At 37.1% G+C, this 26,709-nt stretch overlaps 3 protein-coding genes across 7 annotated transcripts; 1 reads left to right on the top strand and 2 right to left on the bottom strand.

The window, feature by feature from the left end:
• Positions 1–682: 682 nt before the first annotated feature.
• c35h3orf14 (chromosome 35 C3orf14 homolog) lies at positions 683–17,103 on the bottom strand. 2 transcript variants are annotated; one of them, XM_051672755.1, is made up of 6 exons: positions 16,843–17,103; positions 15,188–15,311; positions 14,945–15,013; positions 14,434–14,587; positions 14,024–14,058; positions 12,707–13,917 (listed from the first exon to the last, which is right to left on the bottom strand). In XM_051672755.1, exons 1-6 carry the CDS (start codon positions 16,893–16,895, stop codon positions 13,834–13,836), a joined length of 519 nt encoding a protein of 172 aa, XP_051528715.1. In that variant the 5' UTR covers positions 16,896–17,103; the 3' UTR covers positions 12,707–13,833. The 2 variants fall into 2 exon arrangements, with proteins under 2 accessions (XP_051528716.1, XP_051528715.1); XM_051672756.1 differs by lacking the exons at positions 12,707–13,917; positions 14,024–14,058 and adding an exon at positions 683–1,912.
• LOC127426148 (fez family zinc finger protein 2-like) lies at positions 4,050–6,762 on the top strand. Of its 4 annotated transcripts, none has more exons than XM_051672728.1 (5): positions 4,050–4,193; positions 4,469–5,288; positions 5,411–5,545; positions 5,643–5,775; positions 6,232–6,762. In XM_051672728.1, the coding sequence occupies exons 2-5, from the start codon at positions 4,491–4,493 to the stop codon at positions 6,486–6,488; spliced, it is 1,323 nt and encodes a 440-aa protein (XP_051528688.1). In that variant the 5' UTR covers positions 4,050–4,193; positions 4,469–4,490; the 3' UTR covers positions 6,489–6,762. The 4 variants fall into 4 exon arrangements, with proteins under 4 accessions (XP_051528688.1, XP_051528687.1, XP_051528686.1 ...); XM_051672727.1 differs by having other exon boundaries at positions 4,050–4,219; XM_051672726.1 differs by having other exon boundaries at positions 4,050–4,219; positions 4,336–5,288.
• Positions 17,104–19,368: 2,265 nt separating the features above from the next.
• On the bottom strand, positions 19,369–26,291 carry LOC127425854 (opioid growth factor receptor-like protein 1). Its single transcript, XM_051672149.1, has 8 exons — positions 26,177–26,291; positions 25,886–26,043; positions 25,118–25,366; positions 23,480–23,550; positions 21,293–21,370; positions 21,109–21,175; positions 20,769–20,917; positions 19,369–20,679 (listed from the first exon to the last, which is right to left on the bottom strand). Exons 1-8 carry the CDS (start codon positions 26,289–26,291, stop codon positions 20,082–20,084), a joined length of 1,485 nt encoding a protein of 494 aa, XP_051528109.1. The 3' UTR covers positions 19,369–20,081.
• Between the last annotated feature and the right edge of the window lie 418 nt (positions 26,292–26,709).

Genomic DNA, 26,709 nt, shown 5'->3' with positions numbered 1-26,709 from the left:
GAATGCTCAAGCAGCCTAATTTACACTTTAGAAAACTCCTGATGTTACTATAACAATACAAAAAGCACTTACAAATTTGCTTGAAGTGAAAATCAGTCCTCCTTTCCTGTTTAACAAATTAAGCAATCACACGATCATGCAGAACATCTCGTGTTTGTAAATCCATAAGGATCTCTTTCTCAATGGCAATAACAGCAGTGCTGACAGTCGACTCGTCAGCAAGATGATTTTAGTGTGACAAAATTTTCTGTGAAAAGTTATATCCAATTTTACAATTTTGTTGCCATGACGACATAACGCTGTAAACCCTTAAACAACCGTAAAATACCAATTAAATTTTTTTTATGCTTAAATAATACATGAGTTTTAACAGAAGAATTATTGTTATTTCAGTTAATTTAAGTGCTTTCAAAAGATTATAAGCTTCACATTTCTTCCTTTAAACCCTCCAAAAATGGGCCCCATTCACTTCCATTGTAAGTGCTTCACCTCGATCTTTGCTTTTTTTAATGAAAAGGAGGGACGAGTCGAAATTATTTTTTGTGGTAATCAAAATTATGCCACAAATGCTGTCAGCTGAGTTTATCTTGTATTGAAACCGGAATATTCCTTTAATGTCGTTTCAAGAGAATTCAAAACAGGACAGTGTTTCACAACTCATTTTGCATCCACGGTGGCTATATTAGAACCTCTGTATATGGTTAACATGTACATACTTTTACAGATTTTATTGTTCTATTTGTTGTTACAGTGTTACTTTTACCTACTTATTTTACAATTAATGTCAAAAATTAACATGTCATTCAAAGAATTGTGAAGCAATTAGTCTATAAACTTTCAAAATCAAATGGAAATTTAACAATTAAAGGCAAACTAATCAACAGTTCGCCGCTCCTAGGTATACATGCACAAATACAGTTAAATCTGTTTCAACATGACGCTCTGACTGTTCTGAGTACAGATGGACTGGAAACTATTTATTAAATCTGTCCCTAAATGCACCTAAGGGTGGGATCCTTGGATCGAAGTGTGGCAGAATGTGTCTCTGAAGGTGTGCTGTTTTGCTCCATCTCTAGATATCTCTTGTCCTGCAATTCTTAAAGTGTTATATCACTTTCTTCCTCATGTGATCCTCAGTACCTCAATTTGCACATGGAATTTAAAAGCTGCTAAATTCACAGGTAAGCAAAACACAGTGGTGTTGGACACATGCTTTTCAGTTCTTGTCATATTGTAACCTGATAACCTGACTACAAGCTGTTGATGCTGTTGTAAAAATTAACTCATCTATTAGCTACACATCAGGGTTTAATTTATTTACACAAAGTGGACACAGAAAAGTAGCCCTGCTGGGGATGAGCATTCACTAATTACATATTGAATATGTAGATTGACCATTGAAAATCTAAATATTTATATATGACAGGGTAACTTTACATTATAGTGTCCACATGAGAATGGGTTGCCATGTTACACATATTACATGCCAAACTAATTAATAAAAACAGCAATAACAGAGTGTAAATACAAGCGGTTTCACAGAGTAATTACACAGTAAGTACAAATTAGTTACTTATGTAATAGCATTGTAACATGGATGCTATAATGTAAAATGTGACTGATGTTCACTAAGTGACAAATTTAGCAAACAAGAAAGTCCACATCAAGTATACAAAAGCAGCCATTAGTCACGAAAGGAATATGGCTCAATGTGCAGCTCACATTTATTTATGCAGCTTGGCTGTTCAGCCTGCCCACTCTATGACATACGGGGTTCCACTTCCACCTATAGTCGAGGACGAGTCTCACTGTGATCACTTATAAGAGATCAATGCTGGGAGGCTGGTCGAGTTTAAAACTTGTGCCTTTACAAGTGCAATCGGCAGCATGTTGGAGATGATGGGCCTTGGGCCTGTTGGAGTGATAAAAGCATAGAATAATAAGAGCATATTTATGCTATTAATGTAAGCTATTACATTATACATATAAATGTAGGCTATTGGTTTTCCGGACTTATTATGACGTGCTCATTTGAAGATGTAAAAACCTGAAATGTTTAAAAACTGTGTAAAAAAAAAAAAAAAAAAAAAAAAAAAAAAAAAAAACATTTACAGTAAAATGTTTAAAACTGTATAATAATAATAATAATAATAATAATAATAATAATAATAATAATAATAATACATATTTTGTTTTACACTTCACTTATTCATTAGGCTCGAATATTAATAGGAATTGCGTTTTTATGTCGATGAAGTTCCAAAACAAAAATAAGCGTCCCATAATACACAAACAATTGTAATGTGATGTAATGTAAATTGGGCTCCGTTTATTGCCTCCTGCTTTCTGAAGAGGAGCGAGTGCCTTAAATGGGAATTTGAGCTCATTTTAGAACGTGTTAGCGGATTGAGAGCGAAGTTACAGCAATAGGATCAATGTTTATTGTGTGGACAAGCCGGTAATTGTGCCTGAATAAACTCAAATTAGAGTTAGATCATTTACATATGATTAGAATTAGTGGAACCCGTTTAAAGCCCTCTTTATGCTGCTGCAGGTGTGCGTACGGGATTCCCAACACACTTTTGCTGATTTTATATCTCCCACATAAATTCGTGATGACAGTAAAGAGTGAACACTGAAATAACCGCACCACAATTACAGAGACAAATAAACAACTGAGAAATGTATCTGCGAACTTTAAAATATTAAAATTATTCCAAAAATGTCTGAGGAACGATTCATAAAACATCCCATAAGAAAAACGCGATGTAAATTAATGTTTTGTATTGACACTTTTAAAGAGAGAAAATGTACTTTATATGCAATCGTGTTACGTTAAATAAAAAATAAAAAAAATACAAAATGTAATCATAATGTTAACTCAATATCTCCAGGCGACGCTTTGTGAGAAACATCAACCATATTCTTCTCACAGTAAATATAATCACTGTGTTTGAACTTGAAACGCTTCTTTTCGGGCTTTTTTTTTGTAATAATCTGTTGTGAGTCTCAGGTGAAATCGTCTGCAAACAAATGAATTCAAGCTGGCTCTCTTTAAAAAAGACGAGAGGGCTACTGGTCATTGTAGCAAGCACACAAAACTCTGGATTCCAGCAAACTTTTTATACAGCTTTAAAAGGGGCTTTTTTTGTTTTTCATTTTGTGGTATACCTCTGGCCAGGCTAAGTCTTTTCTTCCCTCCTTTAATCCTTCCCTTTATTTCAGAGAAACACAAAACCAGGTTCCACGCAGTGCTTTAGTAGCTAAAAGTGAAAGAGCTGCTTCTTTCGGGGCTGAACTCTGAATCTGGAAAATTGGTTCCCCTGAATGGGTGAAGGAGGAAAGACGTTTAATAGGATCCGAGGGAGGTTCTGCTCTCTAAACAGGTGGAAATGGGACCTTCTCAATTGTACAAATAGTACGTATACTGTAAACCAGCATAGAAAAGCAATTTCAGCGACAAGGATTAGCAACTTGCAGTGAAAATTGAAACTAGCCGGACGGTTCCCAAATCCATCTCATTAAACCAACCTGTGAGCAACACATTTTCTGTGAAACTGAATAGAAAAATCCCAAAATGTCAAAATAAATAAATAAATAAATAAAAAATAAAATAAAACAACCTCTGAATTTATGAAAGGTGAAAATAAAAATGATAATGCTTTAAAAATGTGGTCATTTTAAACATCTAAAAACAATAGGCTATTTATTTGGACCCGGGTGCGTTTTACCATGATAAACATTAGGACTATTTATTTTTTTTTATTTTTATTTTTTTATTATTATTATTGAAAACTAGTAATAATAAAATAAAAGTCGCGACAATAATGTCAATAATGAGATCTGGATTACTGGAAGTATTCTTTTAATACACACCATCTGCACTTCACGGATCATGAATGTGAACTGTGCTGTGGATGTGTAACAGACGATTTGGGACAAGAAACTTAAATAATAATCTGTAGTATCTGTCATGCATACCACCCCCGTGGCCGTGTATAAATAAGCAGTAAGAAAGGGGACAGTTCTGGTGATGGCGTTTCCTTGTCACCCTGATAAGAGCAAGAGCAGGTGATGTCAGCTAAGCGCTCCAGACAGTAAACTCGCGTTGATGAGGACGTCTGCGAGTAAAATGTGACAGTGCAGTCACGCAGTTATCTTTGAATACATCTGCTGTGCGCTTTGGAGTAAAGGTAAACTACAACATCGATTCTCTGGCGTAAGTTCACTGTATGATTTTCGCAAGTGCTGAATAGGAATCGACTCTGGGAGGGGTTTTGTCTTATTCTCTGCTTAACGAGCTCTGTAATGTCCTGTTAATTTTGTGTGTACTAGTTAATGAGCATTAATCGGGTACCCCTGGATGCTATTGTTCTGGGGATGGCCATTTGAATGCAAATGGATGACATTGTAAAAGCAAGGTGCTTATTAAACTGGTGCGTGTCCTGGCTTCTCTGGAATTCAACAGGAGAGGACGGGGCGGCTGGTCGATGCTCACAACAAGTTCGGTATCGATGGCGAGTTCTCTCCCTCTGGAAGCAGTGATGTCCTGCCCGAGACTAGACGACAGGAGCGGGGCCACGGCGGCACCCAAGTCCCTGGCCTTTTCCATCGACAGAATCATGTCCAAGACTTCGGAACCGAAAGGCGCCACGGAAGAACGCAGAGGACTTGAGGGATCCGAAGGGAAGAAGACGGTCGGCTTGTGCACCCCTATTCCCTGCATGATCCCAATACAGCCGTTCAGCTACGACCTGCAGGCCAAGGCTTTGATGAACTATTCTGAGTTTTGGAAAGTTAATTTCAGGGGAGCACTATGCACTTCAGCGGCGACGTGTAAAGCCAATTGTGGCGTCTGCAGCAAAATGGATTCAGGCATCAAACACTCTGTATTGCCGGGAAGCCGGGTTATCAAACCCCAGGTAATCCACCAAGCGCTGGCCATGCCTACCAACGGATCATTGTGTTATCTCAATTACCTGGACTCTGCTTATCATCAGTCCGAGCTACTGAGTGGACATTTATTTTCCTCAGCAATTGCAAACTCTCAAACACAAGCCATAAGCGTACACCAGAAGCTCATCTTGCTGGAGAATGCGAAACTTGCCTGCGTTTCACCCGAGAAATTCCCCACACCCCAGTACCCACATAAAGAGCATCTGCCTGGACAGCTGGACCAGATTGTGCGGGAGAATCACAGTTTGACTGAAAAGAAAGCGCATAGCAAGACGAGTAACTGTTCTTCTGACGGGAAGCCCAAGAACTTCACGTGTGAAGTTTGTGGAAAGGTAAATTGCAGAACTTGCCAGTTTTAAAGGGATGTTAGAGTACATGCAAAAATTATAATTATGTTAAAACACACCTGGTAGCCTTTGATTTTTAAACAAGTCCATTTTGTTTTCTTTTGTAGGTCTTCAATGCGCACTATAACCTCACGCGTCACATGCCAGTACACACAGGCGCAAGGCCGTTCTTGTGTAAAGTATGTGGGAAAGGTTTCCGGCAGGCCAGCACATTGTGTAGACACAAAATAATTCACACACAGGTAAGTAAATGCACTTTTTAATAACATGCATAGCCTAAATATTTATCTGATTTAACGAGATCTCATGTGTGACCCAGATTTATGACTGCGTTTACAGGAAAAACCTCATAAATGTAACCAGTGTGGAAAAGCTTTCAACAGAAGCTCGACTTTAAACACACATATACGAATTCATGCGGGCTACAAACCATTCATCTGTGAATTTTGTGGAAAGGGCTTTCATCAAAAAGGTAAGCATTCAAGATTAAATAACAAATTTTCTCATATAAAATGAATAAAAAACACATCGAAATGTATTGAATAACGATTCGATATGTTTTGTTGTTGGAGGAGGAGCAGGGCCTTACATAAGTTTAAATGAGATCAATGTAAACACGACTTGTCAGTCTGGTAACTACTTACCCTTACAAGATTTTAACATTTCATATGGGTCAAGCCACAGACCTTTCACTCCTTTGTACGCCGACAGATCTCGGCTGTTTTGGCTTTGATATTAACTAAGTTGGACAACTTCTTGACTTCAACACACAAAATGCTGATTAAGGAAGGCTTGAAAATGAAACTCTTTTGTTAAATGCAACTTAATTGTGAACTGTTGACCTCCAGGGAGAAAAAATTATTGCAACCCCTTTTTGCAGTTGAAAATGCTTTTATTTACTTAATTCGTTTGTATGATTATTTTTCAGGTAATTACAAAAATCACAAACTGACGCACAGTGGAGAGAAGCAGTACAAATGCTCAATCTGTAGCAAAGCCTTCCATCAGATCTATAATCTCACGTTCCACATGCACACGCACAACGACAAGAAGCCCTTCACCTGTGGAACCTGCGGGAAAGGCTTCTGTCGGAACTTTGACTTGAAAAAGCACATTCGGAAATTGCACGATAATGCCAGTTGTTTATCTGCCGGAAACGATTCTTCCAGAGGACACAAAATCTAAGACGTGGACAGCCTTTGACTGAACTTGGACTGTGGCGCTTTAACATCTTCCAACGACATTAACGAAGATGAACCGGATGGGAGAAATAACATCATCGAGGAATTGTACATAAACTAAAATAAAATATTATTTAATGAAACCACTGCCATACGGGGCTATCAAGCAATTATTTGTAGTCAAGATGGAACAAAGGCATTTCATTAATAAATGCAATCTATGTGTAAATAAAAATGTTTGATAAATTTGTAAATTTGTTGACGATTGTTGACGCAGTAAAGTGCATCTGCTAAAATAAAATCGTAAATACTACAATAATGTCGGATCTTTTTAATGCGAAGAAAAATTCACTTTCAAATGTGTGATCTTTATTTAAAATGTGTCTGCTTATTTCACGTGAAGCTTAATTGCTTAAAATGTATTCGAAATGGTTTCTTCGTTGAGTTTCCCATATTTTAATGATTTAGGAACTATGCATGGATTTCCTTTTAAGGCATTTAAAAAAAAAATCGGCTTTTTTCCCCATTCAAAAGTTGTTGTTTTTTTTTTTTATTTATTTTTTTAAAGGAATTATAAATGGAAAACCCTGTCAGTCAAGATTTACGTAGACATAACATTTGCCTTCATAAACAAAAATGAATGCGATTGAAACAAAATTGCGAACATTTTGAAAATATAATTAGTCACAGTAAATTAGCCAAATAAACCTCATAAGATAGCCTACTGTGATTTCACAGTTTCAAAAAAAATTATCTCAACACAACCCATGTATCGATCGCATATTATAAATGTGACGAAAAAGCTGCAAACAAATAGCTATTGATATACAGCATAAAGTCTTTCAGTCCACAGTTAAAGCTCATAATGACATTTCTGGTGGACTTCAAAGCCTGTGGTTTCACTCATTCGATACACGACTCTGTGACCGTACACTTGACTTCCGTTTAATGGCTCAAATTATCAGATAAAACATGGACTCTTGAAAACCTATTACGTTAATCAGCTAAAGAGCCTCAGGGGAAGCGTCAGCGCATCAAGTCGTGTTCATCAGAAGGTGGAAAATTGACTACACTTCTCCCACGTCTCCTCATCACCGCAGCTTTAATAAACAATAATGTATTCTGCGCACGGATCCTGGAACAATATTATCCTTACACGCTAACAGAAATTCTGATGAGAGACAAGCGCGTGATCCCAAATCTCGGTCTCCCAATTACAGCCCAATTAGCAATTATGCCCAAGTCTTGGGACCATGAGGAAGACTAATATTACTAGTTGAATGGCCTATTCACCTCTTTGGAGACAAGACTTCTAAAAATGCGTTTGAACAGAAGTGTCTTTGTTTCATTCAACCGCATTCGAATCTCGTCCCTTGTGGAATACAGGCGTGATTTTATAACACAAGTAATCATGATATGTTTCAAGAGGGATAACCAGGTCTCGAGAGCGTTACAGCCTGCCATATACTGCATTCATTTAATATAGGCTACAGATTTCCTAATGCATATTTACCGAGTAACGTCACATTTTCAGATCAAGAAAAGAAATATGATAAATTAAAGTTTAAAGAGACCAAAGCCCTGTATGTTTAAACATTTTATAAAATCACCAGTAAAATATTAATAATAATAATAATACATATTTTCTTAATAATGTAAAAATAATGTTTGGTCGACTGCATCAAAAAGCAGAGGACGTGAAGAGGATGAATTATCGGCTAATGTATTTCCAGTGCATACAAGCAAGTTCGCTACAAGTTGCAAAACATTTCTATTATAATTTCTACAATAATTTCTATCGAGAATCTATATACCTTTTTGCCCTTTTACAAGTGGGGAACAATTATATTTAGTGAACTCGTATTTTATATAATCTCTTGACATCTTAATTAACAAATAAGAAAATTCTTGCATTGGCGCTTAAATGAATCAAATATCAAGTCAAACATCCGTCACGAAAATTACGGCTCATTACCCAGCTGAAAAATATAAATATTTTTTTCTCTCCAATTCGTACCCTAATGAGACCATATCGCCCCGCTTTTTAATTTAACTCACATATCGGTTAATCAACTTGCATGCTTTGACAAACGATTGCTGTTGCTGTGAGGGTGGACTGATAATCAAACAAAATACAACATATTAAGAAAAAGATCAGAGTGAAACATTTCTGGTGAAGAGGTCTGGGAAAATACCAGTGAGGGGTACAAAAAAAGTCCCTTTTGTGCAATGCTGCCTATCATGCCTGTTGCCTAAAAAAGATTGCAGTGAAGAAAACAACCTAAAGGCAGTCTCGTTGCCCTTTTTTCTGCACTTACCTCTCAAACATCTGAGCAACCAGCTTTGCTTCTAGAAACATGTTAATTGACAACGGAGCTCATTACTGCATGCACATGTAACGCGGCGAGAGGGATTACAGGGACAAGAGCGCATTAATGAACTGTCAACAGCGGAGAGCATGTACACGACAGAGATCAGCCGAAATCGAGGCATTTACAAGCGACAAAAGCCCGGCTGAGACACGAAGAAAAGAAGACCCAGACTTTTGTTTAGTCAACTCAATTGATAGTAAATGGAAGATTAACGGGGGTAGCGTCAGCATTTTTTAAGGGGGTGAGGAAGAAAAGGCCCCAATTAAGTCCACCAAATGTTAACTACATCGTTTCTCTCAGTTTAGCCCAAATGAAATTCTAATTAAACCGTCCTCCTTCCATCATTTTAGAAAGCAATTTCTCTCCCAGTAGGAGAAGAACGGGCTAGCTGTAGTACTTGTTAAGAGAAGCATTGCTTCTTGGCACAAAGCTCTAGTGAGGCGCATTGTAGCGCGCCAAAGGGAAAGTTAATGAGCGTCAGGCGCGCGCTCTTTGGATCGGTTCCTACAGAACGCTGTTGAAAAGGTGAACTCAAGCGACGGCATGGTGTTCTGCACACGTATTTATGTAAAAGATGATCATGATAATGGAGGTCAACCTGACAATATGTTGTTCAATCGAGTTCATTCACAGAAATTAATATTCATTCAACACAGTTTCCAAGAGAGATGAAATATGCTTTATATTTATTCACATCCCTAAACGTGGGATCAGATATTACCCACGCAGCGCCCACTGGGTCCATGAGTGGCAGGCAGCGGTGCCCCCTTCTCTGCCTTCAACCTGCTCGTCAAGGGCACGCTCTGAGAAGGAGCTTTATTGCTTTAAGGTCTCAAGGCAGCCGCATGGTAGCCGAGCCTGAATTACATCAATGTCAGTCTCGGGTATGACCTCCATTCAGAAGCAGTCTTGAGGGCTTCGGGCCATGTAGCTGAAGGGGACCTTCTGTCCCCTCGTCCAACATTTTACCCACTGTGTCTTTTTTAAAAGAGATGAAGGTCTGACCTCAAAACAATCTGTTCCACATTGATCAAATCTCAATGGCCCAATACATAAATATGAATGCAAATTATGTATTATTTTAGAAAATAAGTCCATATCTGGCCCAAAGATGAAATTTTAGGCTAATCAGCAGAACTCCAATAAAGAACTGTTGAAACTGCTGTATTGGCTCTATTGAGGACTGACCTGAAATCAGTCTCATTGTTTGGCAGGATCAGTAAATCTGGGATGTCCGGTGCTAATCTTTTGACCCAGGATGCCCTTTCGAGACAATCTCCACTCCCTGTTTCCCAATGGATGCGTCTTAATTAACTCAGACCAAAAACCCTGCTGTTAAGCTGTTACACTCTTCAATACACCAAGTTACAATGCAGGGGATTTGATATAATGCGAATGTCACTGACTGATCCCGAAGTAGGCGATTTTTACGCACAGCACAGGTTTGATTTATGATTAAAAAGACAGTCCAATCCATATAAAATTAAGTTATAACAGTGTTAGGGAAAACCAAAGTCTGTTCCTCCACAAGCCTACTTATGCTCAATTACACACACACACTGTTACCACAAATGTCATCATTGAGTGGATGTTTTGACTACTTGGATTAGCAGGTTCTAATAAGGAAAGGAGCAAAACAACAATACTGAAACTCAAAATCAATCCATAACAGAATTAAGTATAAGTTAGCCAGAACAAAAACACAACAGTCCTCCTCTTATGATTCACACTAGTGCTGGAATAATAGTTTCAAGAATGGAGAGAATTTCCCAACAGGCTCCCAAGTGAAAGCTATTTGTGTTTAAGTGCACTACATTTAAAAAGGTATGTGAGATCTTTAGTTGTGAAAAGCTCTTTTGGGAGCAATGGGTGGTATGTTTCTGATAGAAGCATAACTTGATTTGGCAGGGTGAAAAATATAATATTTATAATGTTTCTGAGTGCACCATTTTGAAAATACCATTAAATAAAAACAAATATTTTTGCAATAGAAAGATTCATGTAATATATAATTATCGGCAATATATTTAGGATTTCTTGAATCAATGGTTGCAAGTGCAACTGCATTTTCAAAGATGCAAGGTATTATATCTAAGCTGTGGAGATCTGGCTGATGGCCAGGTATCTGAAGCTCAGAGCTCAGCTACAACATTTGGCCTTGGCCTGGGCTCTGACAGCCTCAGTTGGCAATGGAGTCTGTAGCCAATTCACCTCAGGGCTTTCTCCATTAGAATACGTAATGCAGAGCTAGTCATTTGGAAAGCGTCCAGATCGTGCTCTTCAAAACTCTTTTAGATAATTTGCTGTCTTGCCCTCCACCCACACCCAGAATTCTCCACCCCTCCACAACCCCCATTTGGAACCCTCAACTGGTGCCCTGACCTCAGGGCCAGGAGTCCCAGCTGAGGAGGAAGGGCAGCTGCCAACCACTACCACTTCAACCCTGACCATCCAGATGATCGCGTTTGTCAAGCCGCCACTCCGTGTCACCCTGTACTGGTTTGATCATCCAATTAGGATAGGTCAGGTTTGGCCTTCACATAGAGGCCGAAAGACAAGACCGGGAAAGAATGATAGAAAACATGGAGTGTAGATAAAAGTATATCCTATAATGTAATAAATGCACTTTAGGCATCTGTAACAGATGAGATCGAGAGAGTGCATTTTGACCTAAAGGAAAACAGTATAGTAATATAGGGAGGATGTAAGCCATTGAAGATGTTAAAAACTGTGGAAAACATGATATTGGAAATGGGAAGATAATATGTAAAGTTAAGTGATTACCACAAAAAAAACAATTTCGACTCCGTCCTTTTCTTTATAAAAAAAAATTTTTAAAAGAAATCGAGGTTACAGTGAGGCGCATACAATGGAAGTGAATGGGGCAAATTTTTGGAGGGTTTAAAGGCAGAAATGTGAAGCGTATAATTAAAAAAAAGCACACTTTAATTCTTCATTTAAAACATGTATTATTTGAGCTGTAAATTTGTTTAATTTGTAATTTTTACAGTCATTTTAGGGTTTTAGGGTTTGTTGACAACATAGTCATGGCACAGAGTTGTAAAATTGGGTATACCTTTACACAGAAAAGGTTAGTAAGTGATTTTATCACACTAAAATCAAGTTAACACCAATATTGTTTGTCTTGTGGCTATACTTTTAAAATAGTGAGTATTTTCACATTTACAGATTGGCCCCTATTCACTTCCATTGTAAGTGCCTCACTGCAACCCAGATTTTTTCATTTGTTTTTTAAAGAAAAGGAGGGGCAAGTCAACATTAATTTTTGTGATAATCAACATTATGCCAAAAATGCTGTCGACTGAGCTTAACTTGTATTGAACCTGGAATATCCCTTTAACACTCAATTTAACCTTAAGTGGCTAACCCTTCAATAAAGAGACAATAAAATGGCAATTATCGTGTGGACAGTCGAAGTGCTCAGAGAGGCTTTGTGTAATGGCAGTCCTGACCTCATTGCTGCTGAGGGTTCAGGTAGGAGAGTATGGGGTTTAGGGCAACATTCAAAAGCTCTCCACATGGATTTGCAAATGTGTGTCTTGGGACAGCGCAGCACTCCTTTCAAAGAAGACTTGTTTTTTTTGTCTAAGATGGACATCTGAAAATATTCTCGATGGCCATAGTGACAATGTTGTTGATTCTCTACACTAAATAAATTAGTTTAATGGACTGTATGATCAAAAAGCTCACCAATGCCTAATGCAGCTTTTGTTGTCTAAGTAGGGAAATGGGGGAGTTTGCAAATAAGATGATGAATTGTAACTTGTTTGTGGAAAATATTTTTCTTGAAAATGTTTAATATGGTACAAATTATATGGACAAGCATTTTTTTTTTTACTTTAATAAAACTATTTAATAACTACCATACCTAATGCCAATAATAATATAGTAAAAATATTTGGAATGGCATAAAAATAACAACAATAATGATAGGTAATGCATAAAAAAAAATAATAACAGGTAAAGGATTTATAGTTTTATGTCTTGCGGTTCATTCATTTATTTTATTGTTCTTTCCATGCACAGAAGACAGGATTGTGGTACTATTACAGAAAGTATAGTCAGTACTGCCCCCATGTGGATATTCACTTAATTGTAAAAAATAAATAAAAAAATCCTCAATAATTACAATATGCATCCATTCTGTATATAAAGTGTTTGCATACATTCTTTATGTTTATATTTTATTCTAATTTATTATCGTTTATATATTCCAGAATTTATTATAAAATGTATATGTAAATGACATAAAAGGCAAGCTAATACATTTGTTGAATGTAGAGTGAGTATTCCTTTCAAGGCAAGGTAAGTTACATACACTGGTGGCCAAAAGTTTGGAATAATGTACATATTTTGCTCTTATGGAAATAAATTGGTACTTTTATTCACCAAAGTGGCATACAACTGATCACAATGTATAGTCAGGACATTAATAACGTGAACAATTTCTATTGCAATTTGAAAGAAAATATTCAGAACTTCTTAAACTTCTTCAAAGAGTTCTCATCAAAAAAATCCTTCATGTGCAGCAATGACAGCTTTGCAGATCCTTGACATTCTAGCTGTCAGTTTGTCCAGATCCTTAGGTGACATTTCACCCCATGCTTCCTGTAGCACTTGCCATAGAAGTGGCTGTCTTGTCGGGCACTTCTCACGCACCTTACAGTCTAGCTGATCCCACAAAAGCTCAATGGGGTTAAGATCCATAACACTCTTTTCCAATTATCTGTTGTCCAATGTCTGTGTTTCTTTGCCCACTCTAACCTTTTCTTTTTCTGTGTCAAAAGTGGCTTTTTCTTTGCAATTCTTCCCATAAGGCCTGCACCCCTGAGTCTTCTCTTTACTGTTGTACATGAAACTTGTGTTGAGCAGGTAGAATTCAATGAAGCTGTCAGATGAGGATATGTGAGGCATCTATTTCTCAAACTAGAGACTATGATGTACTTATCCTCTTGTTTAGTTGTACATCTGGCCTTCCACATCTCTTTCTGTCCTTGTTAGAGCCAGTTGTCCTTTGTCTTTGAAGACTGTATTGTACACCTTTGTATGAAAGCATTGTATAACCTTCATTCATCAAAACAATGATTTACTGATGAGTTTTTAGAGAAAGCGGTTTCTTTTTTGCCATTTTTGACCTAATACTCACCTCAAGACATCCCAGTCTATTGCATACTGTGGCATCTCAAAAACAAACACAAAGACAATGTTAAGCTTAATTTAACAATCAAATTGCTTTCAGCAGTGTTTGATATAATGGCAAGTGATTTTCTAATACCAAATTAGCAATTTAGCACGATTACTCAAAGATAAGGTGTTGGAGTGATGGCTGCTGGAAATGGGGCCTCTCTTGATAAAAAATGACTTTTTTCAAACAGTGATGGTACTGTTTTTTACATCAGTAATGTCCTGACTATACTTTGCGATCAGCTGAATGCTACTTTGGTGAATTAAAGTACCAATTTCCTTCCAAAACAGCAAAATCTGTACATTATTCCAAACTTTTGGCTGCCAGTGTATATCAGACAGCTGATCTAGGTTTGGGTCGAGGGGGCTTACCCCTGCCTTGAGCAGGTGAGAGATCTTGTTGCCTAGTTTTCAGTCTCGGTTGTTTAAATGATCTCCCAGTCTCACTTGCCGGTGCCTGTCCTTTCCCAAGCAAATATTCCTCCCATTCTGGCAGTTTCCGTTCAACTGAGGCCCAGTAACGTGTCTATGGTAGGACCACAAAAGATCACCACAGTTAAAGGAGCAGTTCAATGATAAATATTTAGTTCTGCATTTGATTCTGATTCAGATTCTCTGAGTAGGTTATAAAAAAAAAGAAAAATCTTAATGCTGCCACCTGCATTTCAACTGAGCAGCATAAATATATTTATTTTAAAACTACTCTTGAGATTCATTATGATGGCCCTGAAGAGCACACAGCTGTTCGGGGCAAAATGCTGATGGCACCATTTAAACATTTTCCTACTTAGGAGTTAAAATATTTGCTTGTTAAAAATGAAACAGTAGGCAACAATTTTATTTTACCTGACAGAAACTAAGGACGTAAGCTAAGGTTCAATACCTCAAGGTTAATTATATCTGGATGAAGAAGCTGTCTTGTTTGAAGACTTTTTTCAACAACCTGTAAATCCTACAAAAGACATGTACACACATAAATATGAATACATTTAAAATAATAAGTGCATATCTTGATATATTTTACACCATGATTGATATTACTGAAAATTACTTGAAAATAAATCTTGACATGTTAATAGATTTTAAAGGCAGTGAGGCGTCTAGTTTGAAATACAATTAAGTCTACCTTAAGGATCTGGGCATTCCTCTCCTTCGCAGCTTGAGACATCAGAGACTGCTGTTCTTTCTTAGCTTTCTGCTGTACATAATGTGCTTCCATCTGCTGCAGCAGCAATGCTCTTTTTCCCAGTCTACATGAGTACAATTAGATTAATTTCAATTCATTTTAATAATTAATAATAAAAATTCCAACTGTGAGGCTAAGAGAGGCCTTTTAAGTTTATTATTTTTAACACTTCAATATAATTATTATTGAATCTGTTATGAAACTTACAGTTCATATTGACAAAGGTACAATTCATATTAATGCAAACAAAACTATGTACATACAGTTGAAGTCAGAAGTTTACATACACCTTAGCCAAATACATTAATACTCTTCTACCCAAATACATTAAAACCTGTCTTAGGTCAGTTAGGATAACTACTTTATTTTAAGAATGTGAAATGTCAGAATAATAGTAGAGATAATTATTTATTTCAGCTTTTATTTCTTTCATCACATTCCCAGTGAGTCAGAAGTTTACATACACTTCGTTAGTATTTGGTAACATTACCTTTAATTGCCTTTTCCTCCATACATAACGATGGTCATTATGGCCAAACAGTTCAATTTTTGTTTAATTAAACCAGAGGACATTTCTCCGAAAAGTAAGATCTTTGTCCCCATGTGCACTTGCAAACTGTAGTCTGGCTTTTTATGGCAGTTTTGGAGCAGTAGCTTCTTCCTTGCTGAGCAGCCTTTCAGGTTATGTCAATATAGGGCTCGTTTTACTGTTGATATAGATACTTGTCTACCTGTTTCCTTCAGCATCTTCAAAAGGTCCTTTGCTTTTGTTCTGGGATTGATTTGCACTTTTTGCACCAAACTATGTTCATCTCTAGGAGACAGAATGCATCTCCTTCGTGAGCAGTATGATGGCTGCATGGTCCCATGGTGTTTATACTTGCGTACTATTGTTTCTACAGATGAATGTGGTACCTTCAGGTGTTTGCAAATTGCTCCCAAAGATGAACCAGACTTGTGGAGGTCCACAATTTTCTTTCTGAGGTCTTGTATGATTTCTTTTGATTTTCCCATGATGTCAAGCAAAGAGGCACTAAGTTTGAAGGTAGGTCTTAAAATACATCCACAGGTACATCTCCAATTCAATACACCTCCTATCAGAAGCTAACTGGCTAACTGCCTAAAGGCTTGACATAATTTTCTGGAATTTTCCAAGCTGCTTAAACGCACAGTTAACTTAGTGTATGTAAACTGACCCACAGGAATTGTGATATAGTCAATTAAAAGTGAAACAATCTGTCTGTAAACAATTGTTGGGAAAATTACTCGAGTCATGCACAAAGTAGATGTCCTAAACAACTTGCCAAAACTATAGTTTGCTAATAATAAATCTGTGGAGTGGTTAAAAAATGAGTTTTAATGACTTCAACCTACGTGTATGTAAACTTCTGACTTCAACTGTACTGTATGAGGTATAAATATAAAAACAAAGCTTAATTTTTCCTTAGAGTCCTCTCAGGTTTATTGATTCTTTATATTTTACTTCGTTTTTGTCTAAAAGTGTGCAGTTTTGTGAATATAATCGAAAGCTACCGTTGTATTCTCTACACCTGTCAACTCTGAGTTTCCAAATCAAACAAACTGGAAGGACTTACATATCTTCATGTTTCTTGCTCAGTTCAAACTCTTCGTGTGTATGAGAGGCCATTTATGAACGCCGCTGGTAATTTCGAATGGACAGAAAGGAAACCCTATCATGTGATTTTTGATTGCCTGACTGATCAATTTAACAAAGGCAGTTTAGCCAACACACCCAACCAAAACCATTATATTGTCACAAGCCGTCACTTTTCATATGCTGTCATACTATCACCCGAAAGCAAAGCTCCTCTCGAAAGCCTGTCGTAACCATGACTACCAGCTACCATGTTTGCGGAAATGACTGATCACGAGAGAAAGATTAGGAAACGCGCGCCATCTACTGTTGGGAAGAGTAGCCTGGTAGCCTGTATTCTCTGACCTGAGGTTTTGGGACAGAACATTTGTTGCTACGTAAACTTGAATAGAAATGCAAAGCAAATTCTTCACACGTAAATGTAAAATACACAGCTTCAAACTACTGAGTTTTCTGTAAGGCTATAGGCTATCATAAATTATAAGTCTAACATACTGTACACGCTAAAAGGTGCACTCAGTAATTTTTTTCCTTGTTAAAAAAGTTGAACTCCTAAAGACATGAATTGTAATTTTGCACACACATGCTGTAAGTGGCTTAGTGTTAAAGCAATAGAACAAACAGGTGACTGACTCATCATTCTAGAGTTAGAAACAAATACAAAGTTATTGTATAAAACTGATCTTTCAAGAATTATTAGACTATCAATCTCCACTTTCACTGACTTTCACATTCTTCTTTTTTTTGTTTTTGGCAATTCACATTCTTGTGCATATCACCACCTACTGGGCAGGGAGGAGAATTTATAGTAAAAAAAAAAAAGGACTTAAATATGGATCTTTTTCTCACCCACACCTATCATATCGCTTCTGAAGATATAGATTTAACCACTGGAGATGTATGGATTACTTTTATGCTGCCTTTATTTGTTTTTGGTGCTTTAAATGTACTTTTGGTACCCATTCAATTGCATTGTATGGACCTACAGAGCTGAGATATTCTTCTAAAAATATTTATTTGTGTTTGGCAGAATAAATAAAGACATACACATCTTAGATGGCATGAGGGTGAGTAGCCTAAATGATGAGAATTTTCATTTTTGGGTGAACTATTCCTTTAATGTTTGGTAAAAACAAAGTTAAAATCCTAATGGCATAATTTAAAATCCTATATGGATTTTAAAGATATTTTTTTTTTTAATCTGTTTTGTTTTCCCTCGCATGTATTATTACAATCATTAGATTCTGGAATAAGCATGTTATCTACTCTTGCGGACACAAAGATCAAACCTTTGGCTGTTTATCAAAAGTTTTATTATATGTTTTATTATATGTGTATGTTTTATTATATTTATTATATGTATGCTGTATATAACATAAAAATGCTCAGGCTTGTTGGTCTATTTTTTAATTTCCTGCAGAGATAGAAACAGCTGAGCAGAATTGTGGGAAATTATTGTACAATTACAGAAAATGGTGTCTGAGAACTATTCCCCCAACTGGACCTTACATGTACACAGTGTACAAAACTCAAATGTATTTTTGCTAGCATGTTGCTTGTTTTGTGACTTTTATGACAAGCAACACATTTAGGGCATTTGTATTATTATTATGAAAAGTTTTCACGATTTTTATTTTTATTATTAATTTTTATTAATTTTTTTGAGAGCTGCAAGACAGCTGTGTTAACTGTTTGAAGAGTGTGCACACAGCCCAGTGTGCGCACCACACTGCTTCTCTTTGTGAAGCTCTCTTGCATTTGGTTGTTGGTCTACACATCATAAATTACACATTATGTATTTAGTAAATAGTTCATTTTAAATGAACACACATACTAAAATAAAAATATTAAAAATGGCCACCGCAGACTTTGAGAAATGCTTAATTGTGTTTGCTAGGTATATTAGAGATCTGAGCCTCATACCATCTGCTGTAGGGATAACAGTTCAGGTGACTAAGAACAAATGCTTAAACGTGCACTCAGTATTTTTTTTCCTTGTTAAAAAAGTTTAACTCCTAAAGATATTAATTGTAATTTTGCAATATGTGTATAAAATCATGACCACTTTCATTAAAATGAAGACTCAAAAGTCATATCAGTAACCTTATAAAAGCTGTTTTATTCTACACAGAGAGGGTCCGCACATGGGGCTGCCATTTTAGAATCACATGACCAGACGAAAACTGCTCGCTTAATCTCAGTAACTGTCCTGTTATTAGACACTTTCATTCATTGATTAAAGTAATCATGCTAACTGTGAATAATACATTTCTACAATGGCAGCTGTAACTGAAAACTATTGATTATAAATGATGCTGTATCCAAGCCGCTAGGTGTCAGTGTAAATCCAAGATGACACAAAGGCAAAAGTTACTGAGTGCACCTTTAAAGCTGTATAAAGATAGGGGCTGTTTTGAGGCACAAGAGTAAGGATTGCAACATGTTTATTTTACATTATTTGACATCCTTTATTTGTGTTACGATTCACAAGATGTTCATCATGGTTTATAGCAGGCTCTGTTCTTGTTTTCACCAGTAATGACACCATTCTTCAGTGGAGAGAATATTTAATTGCTTCAACAATAGAAACTACAATAAACAAACACAGCATTATCATTATATACTTCTACAGAATCATATGTTGCATCCACTTGTCCAGTATTGTATTGTAATTTTTAAGAACTTTAGTCTTTAGTCATCAATCTGTTAAATAAGCCTGTCATTTCAACTTGAGATATAAAGGCATCCAATGTATGCTATGCTATTTCAAAATAATTAAGTATATTAGAGAAACAAAGAAAATAACCCTTAAATAATTTATTAGTGTTAGTTTTCATTTTGCAATGTTGCTTCACCACCACAACTTCACCATCACTCTCCTTCATTTCTTTGTGAACCTGTCAGACTTTTATCAATGCCATTTTGTCAGTGGAGAGACTACATTTATTTGCTTAAGGCAGACAAATGTAATTTTATAATACTGCTTCTAATTTCATTTCATCAATCTTCCAAGCAAGCAAGCAAGAAAAAAAAACCAAAATAACAAATGTTCAAAATCTCATACTTCATCTTAAAGTTTGTGACATTCAACTTTAATTCAGCTTCAACTTAAAACCATGAAGGGCATTCAAATATCTTTTCTGTAAAATTTAAAATAATTCAGAGCAGAGAAACAAAAGTGTGAACTCAGGCTTGCATTTACTTGTGTTAGTTTTCCTATTACAGGCACACTTCAACACTAGTTTCATTCCTATTTGGTTTACCATTTTGTTCGCTAGTTACACTTTCCATCTCTCCACTAGGATTATCTACTTGGATTACTTCCTGTTTGCTCTTATTGGACTCCTTATTTTCACTTTCTGGAGTTTCCAGCTCATGTTTTGCAGTGTTACTGGTGGACAAGCTACAGGCTGAATGCTTAGAAAATACCTGCTTTCCATTGGATTCTCCATCTAATTTGCTTTTGCGATTAAAACTTTTCTCAGATAGCATACATTCATCCTTTGTAGTATCCCTGAAGGTTTCACTTTCACCATGTTTATTCACATCACCTAACAGAATCTTCATGGGACCCCACACAAACTCGTCTTTTGGCTCAAAATGCTTAAAGGCAAATCTAATCAACTCCCTCCTCTTTGGCTTGTCCAATACAGCAAACACAATGTAATCCAGTACACTTTGTTTCACTCTTTCAAGGTTTCCCTCAACAAGAGTTTCTTTGAGGAAGAACTTGACCAGCGGGGCTTGGTAGTGCTGGAATCCCAAAGTCCCCAAACACTTCAGGATGCGTGTGATGCGAAGGTTGTTGTGTGTATTTCTGCAAAATCAAAGAAAGAGTCTTTGACCATGAGAAATACCAAAATGATTGCAAAACTCAACAAACAGGAAAAACATGAAAATATGAACTTGTTCAGGTTCCTAAAGCGATCTTCCCAGTTATCAGCATGTCTCACTTCTCCTGTACATTCACTGACCAACTGTATGCCGTAGAAATCCAACATGAGCATGTATGATTTCACCAACAGTTTCTTTGCATTTACATCTTCACGGAAATGCTGATAAAACAATGGATTACTTTGAATTTAAATATCCTCTGGTTACCTTCTGAAACTAGACTAATAATTCCTTGTAATTATGATACATTTTGTCAGACAATTTCTTCATAAATTATAAAACCTTGTTGTTAATAATAGTCTAAAAAAATACAACGTTCTACTAATCATCTAACCACATGTTTTAAACGGACCTTTATTTCCTTTTTTGTGAGCACATGTGCACCCCAATTCATTCCTGGCTCTTGTAATGGAAACAACCTGCAACATAGTTTTGAAATAGTTAGTTTAGGAATAATGGTCATTGAAATTTTATTAAACACATTTATAAAATAGTTAAAAAGATTAAACAAGAGCTGCATTTTAACAGGATCTAACCACTGAATGTAGGAGTGAACTCTTTCCAGCCTGTCATAATCACTGTTCCATTTCTTGTGAAATTCATGAATAATATACCTGCACAGATAAAATAAATATATTAAAGTGAAACTTAAAACTTACATCCAATAAATAAATATAGCAGATGCTTTTATCCAGTGCCTTTTATAAGTGCTTTTTGAATTAGGAATACAAAAACAAAGTCATCCCAAGGGGGCAGTTACATGAGAAGTGGTGCAATTTAAAGCAAGTTTGAAAAAAATTGCTCAGAAAAGTACAGACTAGAACAGAGATTAAAGTGAGTCATAGTGTGACAATAGAGCAATTTTTTAAGAATGTATTTTTTTTTAGAAAGAGTTGAGAAAGTGTGTTGAAAAAGTGCATTCATTATTGTGAGTCAAGTGCTCACGGAAGAGATATGTCTTTAGACTCGCCTGTTTGAATAGGTTTCGGGAAAGACAGTTACACCGTGAAGGAACAGTAAAAGTGATTAAACAGTTTGTGTGGTTTAACTATAGTGTGAGTGCAATGGAATACCATCTGGGACAGATTTCTTGCGACCTTGGTAAAACTTCAGGTTACACAAGTCATTCTGGAAAACAACAACAATTATAATAGTAACACACACACACACACACACACACACACACACACACAATACAGTACAGCCCCATTTCAAAGAACCTTCTGCAAATCACGACTTTGTTATGAAACATGACAGAATTTTGTGTTGTATAATAAATGCTACACTTAAAGGTGCAATATGTATAATTTTTCATGTAATATGGCTTTTTTTTCCCAATGTGTGAACGGCTTGTAACGCAACTTAAAAAATGAGCCCTTCCTGGACTTCCTAGGTTGCCTATTATAGCCTGTAGACTGATTTTCATGCGAACGGAGCAGGTCGCTTTTGCCAGGAAAATCCAAAGGATGTGACCTTTATGCGCGCTCCCGAGAGCCTTGCCTCAGTGCTTCTGCTATTCAACAGTGACAACAGACAGTCTGCAACACTAGGTAACGTTATCTTAGAGATGGAATCCAGCAAACGTCCGGCTCCCAGCACAACACCGACTCCTACACAAACTCAGAGTAAGCCAAAAAAAAAAAAAAAAAATTATCTACTGAATCCCGTCTGGCTAAGCGGGAACGTGATCGTGGTCGAGCGAAAACTAGAGTGTACATCGGCAGGGCATTTGATTCCTGGAGGGACATTCGTTCAGTGTTGGGGATCAAAACCGACCCTGAATAGGCATTCTTCTTATTGGACAGGTAAGCTTACATAACTGCAAATCACGTGAAATATATTGCCATAAGGATTGATCTGCATCATTTTAGCTAACTTGATCTTGCCTGCTAACACTGACGAATTGCAAGCTACCTTGCTTCGTAACTTTCAAATAATTTAAACGATCTTCTCTTTATGCTAAAAGTCAGGTTAATGTCAATGTTAATCTGTAATTATTCAACAAGGTAAACTACAATAATACATGAAATGAATGCTAGACAATGTTCAAGATAATGCAAAAAGCTCCATTCATTAGTGTAACGTAACTTGGTTATACAGAAAATATATACAATTTATTATTATAAAACAATAGCGCATCGACTTATCAAAATGACAGTTGTGATGGAATCACAACAATACTGAATTGTGTCAACATATTTATAATGTACAGTCTATTTTATAAAACAGCCAAATCATACCAAATTTAGCTAACAGCTATTGATGAAGCTGGCTAGCTAGCTAATGCCGTATCGTATAAATGCAGTTAATGTATCATGCAAAGAAAAGTGATTGCTTCAACTACAGTCTCGCATAGTCAGACCTATATCCACACTTTGTTTTAGCCCTGTTCCAGCACTGGAGAGTGAAATATAATATACAGTCTCAAAGTTTGTATTAAAACAATCATAACTGTGTAATTTTAATTATGCTGCCTCATCTGTCAGCGTGATGCCAGTGAATCACGTTCAGTCTCTTTGTACGTTACGTCATTGTTTTGGTCGATGCTCGTGTCCCTATGGAGTGTGTGCGCGCGATCACGAGCAACAGGTAGCTGGCTGCAGTTCATTTAATGGCCACAGGTGTCATTAATAACAAGGGTTTCTGAATCTTACATACTGCACCTTTAATCAATTATTTTACAATACATTGACATGCTAGAATTGGCTTATTCTGAGTGTTACAGTAACAGAAGAAACAGGTGATGGATTACTTCGTCTGTTTCATCATCACCATCACCATCTTCATCAATGTTCTAGAGTTAAAAGAACACAAAGTTATCATTTGAATTATCTTTAAAGAAAGATTAGAGCAGACTGGTACTTGCACTGTTTACAGTGCTGTGAAAAAGTATTTGATTTCTTCCTTTTATATATATATATATATATAATACTAAATTGTTTCAAAAATTCAAACAAAATCTAACATAAAACAAAGGCAGTCTGAGTAAACACAAAATACAGTTTTTAAATGATAAATGTTATTTATTGAAGCAAAAAAGTTATCCAATATCAACTGGGCCTGCGAGAAAAAGTATTTACCCCCTTGGTTACTTAATCCAAAATCTATGAAACTGCATTCATATAATGGGGTTCAGCTGGACTTAACACCAATGCCTGATTACTGCCAGCCCTGTTCAATCAAATCAACACATAAATAGAACTTTTTCCAGCAGAAAAAGTTGATTGAAATACATCAGTCTGGGAAGTGATACAAAGCTATTTCAAAGGCTCTGGGACTCCAAAGAACCACAGTGAGAGCCATTATCACCAAATGGAGAAAACTTGGAACAATAGTGAACCTTCCCAGAAGTGGCTGACCTTACACAATTCTCAAAATTACAAAAAGAGCACAGCAACGACTCATCCAGGAAGTCACAAAAAAGCCAAGGACATCATCTAAGGAACTTGTAACATGCTTTTAATGGGGATAGCTCGCCCAGTTAGTTGCAGCAGAGTTAGTCAGAGACTCACAACGTGGCTGGCATTCCACAAGTGACATTTATTTGCAGTTAGCAAACACTCCACTGTCAAAAGCGTTACTAAATAATAATAATAAAAAAAGAGCAACAGAAATATGAAAAGCATCCTTGCCCCACAGACATGCGGTGTACACAGTTTGCGATCACTACGTAGAATGAGCGCTCAATGGAAATTGAAAGAGCACACTGCTCTTAAAGATGCAGTACCAAATTCTACCTGTCTACCTGCTAAAAAAAGGCTGACTTCAGCCGTAAACAACCAAGGAATAGGCCTACACTTAACAACCATTCATACACGTTACAGATGAAAAGCTACTAGGGTAGAGGAATAAATATTGCACAAACAGTAAAGGTATACATGTCAGTTCAGTGTACAATAGTTTAACAAAACAAAACCTATGACTGTGTGATGCAAATATGGAATACCATTTTATCTTTTTTAATAAAAACAACCCTTGAACATTTGTTAATAAACATCAACAATTAACACCAACAATACTCTGTCATTTGTCTTCATTTAAAGTCAATCTTTTGTGTATGGTAGGGGTTAGTCCACCTATTGACTGTCCAGTCAGAAGTAATTTGAAGGACCCATCTTGGTCTAAGTGCGTAAAGGTCAGTACCCTGGACAGAGTCAGCAGAGACTGGTTCATGAGAATCAGTGTCAGGTATCATGTCACAGGAATCAGAGTCTGCAACAACATCAGTACCGTCAGGTGCCATTTTAAGTGAATGTTCAGGTAAGTTTTAATTTGTGTTCATTTGAGAGTTCATGTGAGAAATCTTCACTAAATCTAAGGTCAGCATTTACAGATTCTCCTGTGTCGGTCTGAAAACTTACATCTCCATTCAGTGATAGTGGCTCATCGTCATCTTCATGGAAAATTTTCTTGGACAAGGCTGTATCCCATGAGTGAAATGGCTGTAGATTTACTACATGAAACACGCCAGCATCTTCACCATTGTCTACTTTTGAGAGTCTGTAAATAACATCAGACAGTTTCTTTGTGACACGGTATGGTCCTGAGTATACTGGAACCAGCTTGGCTGTGAAGTTTGCTAAGGCATCTGATTTGACCATCAGATGACCCTGACCAAGTCATCCACAGCATAAGAAACTGTATGCCACTTATGACACTTATGGCTCATGAGCATCTTGCAAGGAAGCTCTCAAGCTCTCAGGGTAAGGCACATTGGGGTCATCCATTCCATCAACACTTGGTTGTGTGATTAAATCAAGTGAGGTCTCTAATTCACGTCCATATAACATCATCAACAGAGATAGGCCTGTGCTCTCATGAGGTGCAATACGAAGAGTGAAACAGATCTGGGGTATGTATCTGTCCCATGAAGTGTTTATCTCCAACATATGCGTGGATGGCAGTTTTCAAGGTATGGTTCAATCTCTCCGTGGCATTTGTTTGTGGATGATACGCTGTGGTCAGCCTGTGCTCCGTACCAAGGGCAGCCACCACATGTTCAAAGAGGTAGCTCACAAATGGCGTGCCTCAATTCCATATCAGGTAAGTTGGTCGCCATGGCGGGCAAAGATCTTGCTGAGGAATTTACTTTCTGCAGCCTGTGCTGTCGTTGTCCTTGCTGCATTTACTTTGACCCATTTCGAAAAATAGTCAACAAAGATGAGTATGTACTCATTTCCATTCTGTGTACGAGGCAGAGGGCCTACACTCCTGTATATTCCCAAGGTTTCTGTGGTTTGATTAGGACCATCAGGACTACTGGTTTTCTTTGGCTTAGCTTTGTCATCTGACACATGGAGCAGAAAACAATCTATCTTTTGACATCTGCTGCCATTTTTGGCCAAAAGAACCTGAGCTTCAGCCTGGTCAACGTTTTCGTGATGCAGAGATGGCCAGCTGTAGGGTGGTATTGGTAGTACCTCGAATGGCTGTCGGGGCATAAAGTTTGAGCTGCTTCATTGGATGCAGGCCACAAGTCATCTTAGAGTCTTTGAAATAAAGCAGACCACCTTGAATGACGTACTTTCCAACCATGTCTCCCTTTTCATTACTTTAAAGGTCACGGAGAAGATCAGTGACCACTGGGTCATTACTCTGCATTTGTCTCAACTGCACTCTGTCTGTTAGCATGACTGAGTAGAGGTTACGGAGATCCATCCCTCCTATGATGGCATAGTCTGGTAGGATGTCAATGGGGTTGTCATCATTTGGAAGTGGGCTGTGGGACAAAGCATCTGGGACTTTGTTTTGAACACCTGGCTTGTGGATGATACTGAAATCAAAGTCCTGTAGGCGCAAGGACCATCTCACTAGTTGTCCTGAGGGGTTTGGGCGATTCATCAGCCATCTCAGGCTGCTGTGGTCTGTACAGACTGTCACATGAAGGTCTTCTGTGTAAGGTCTAAAATACTCCAGAACCCAAATCACTTCTAAGCATTCTTTCTCAGGTGCT

This window comes from Myxocyprinus asiaticus, chromosome 35 (assembly GCF_019703515.2).
Source record: "Myxocyprinus asiaticus isolate MX2 ecotype Aquarium Trade chromosome 35, UBuf_Myxa_2, whole genome shotgun sequence".
Lineage (NCBI taxonomy): Eukaryota > Metazoa > Chordata > Actinopteri > Cypriniformes > Catostomidae > Myxocyprinus > Myxocyprinus asiaticus.
The sequence above is the reverse complement of the archived record's forward strand: the minus strand, read 5'-3'. Positions and strand labels throughout refer to the sequence as shown.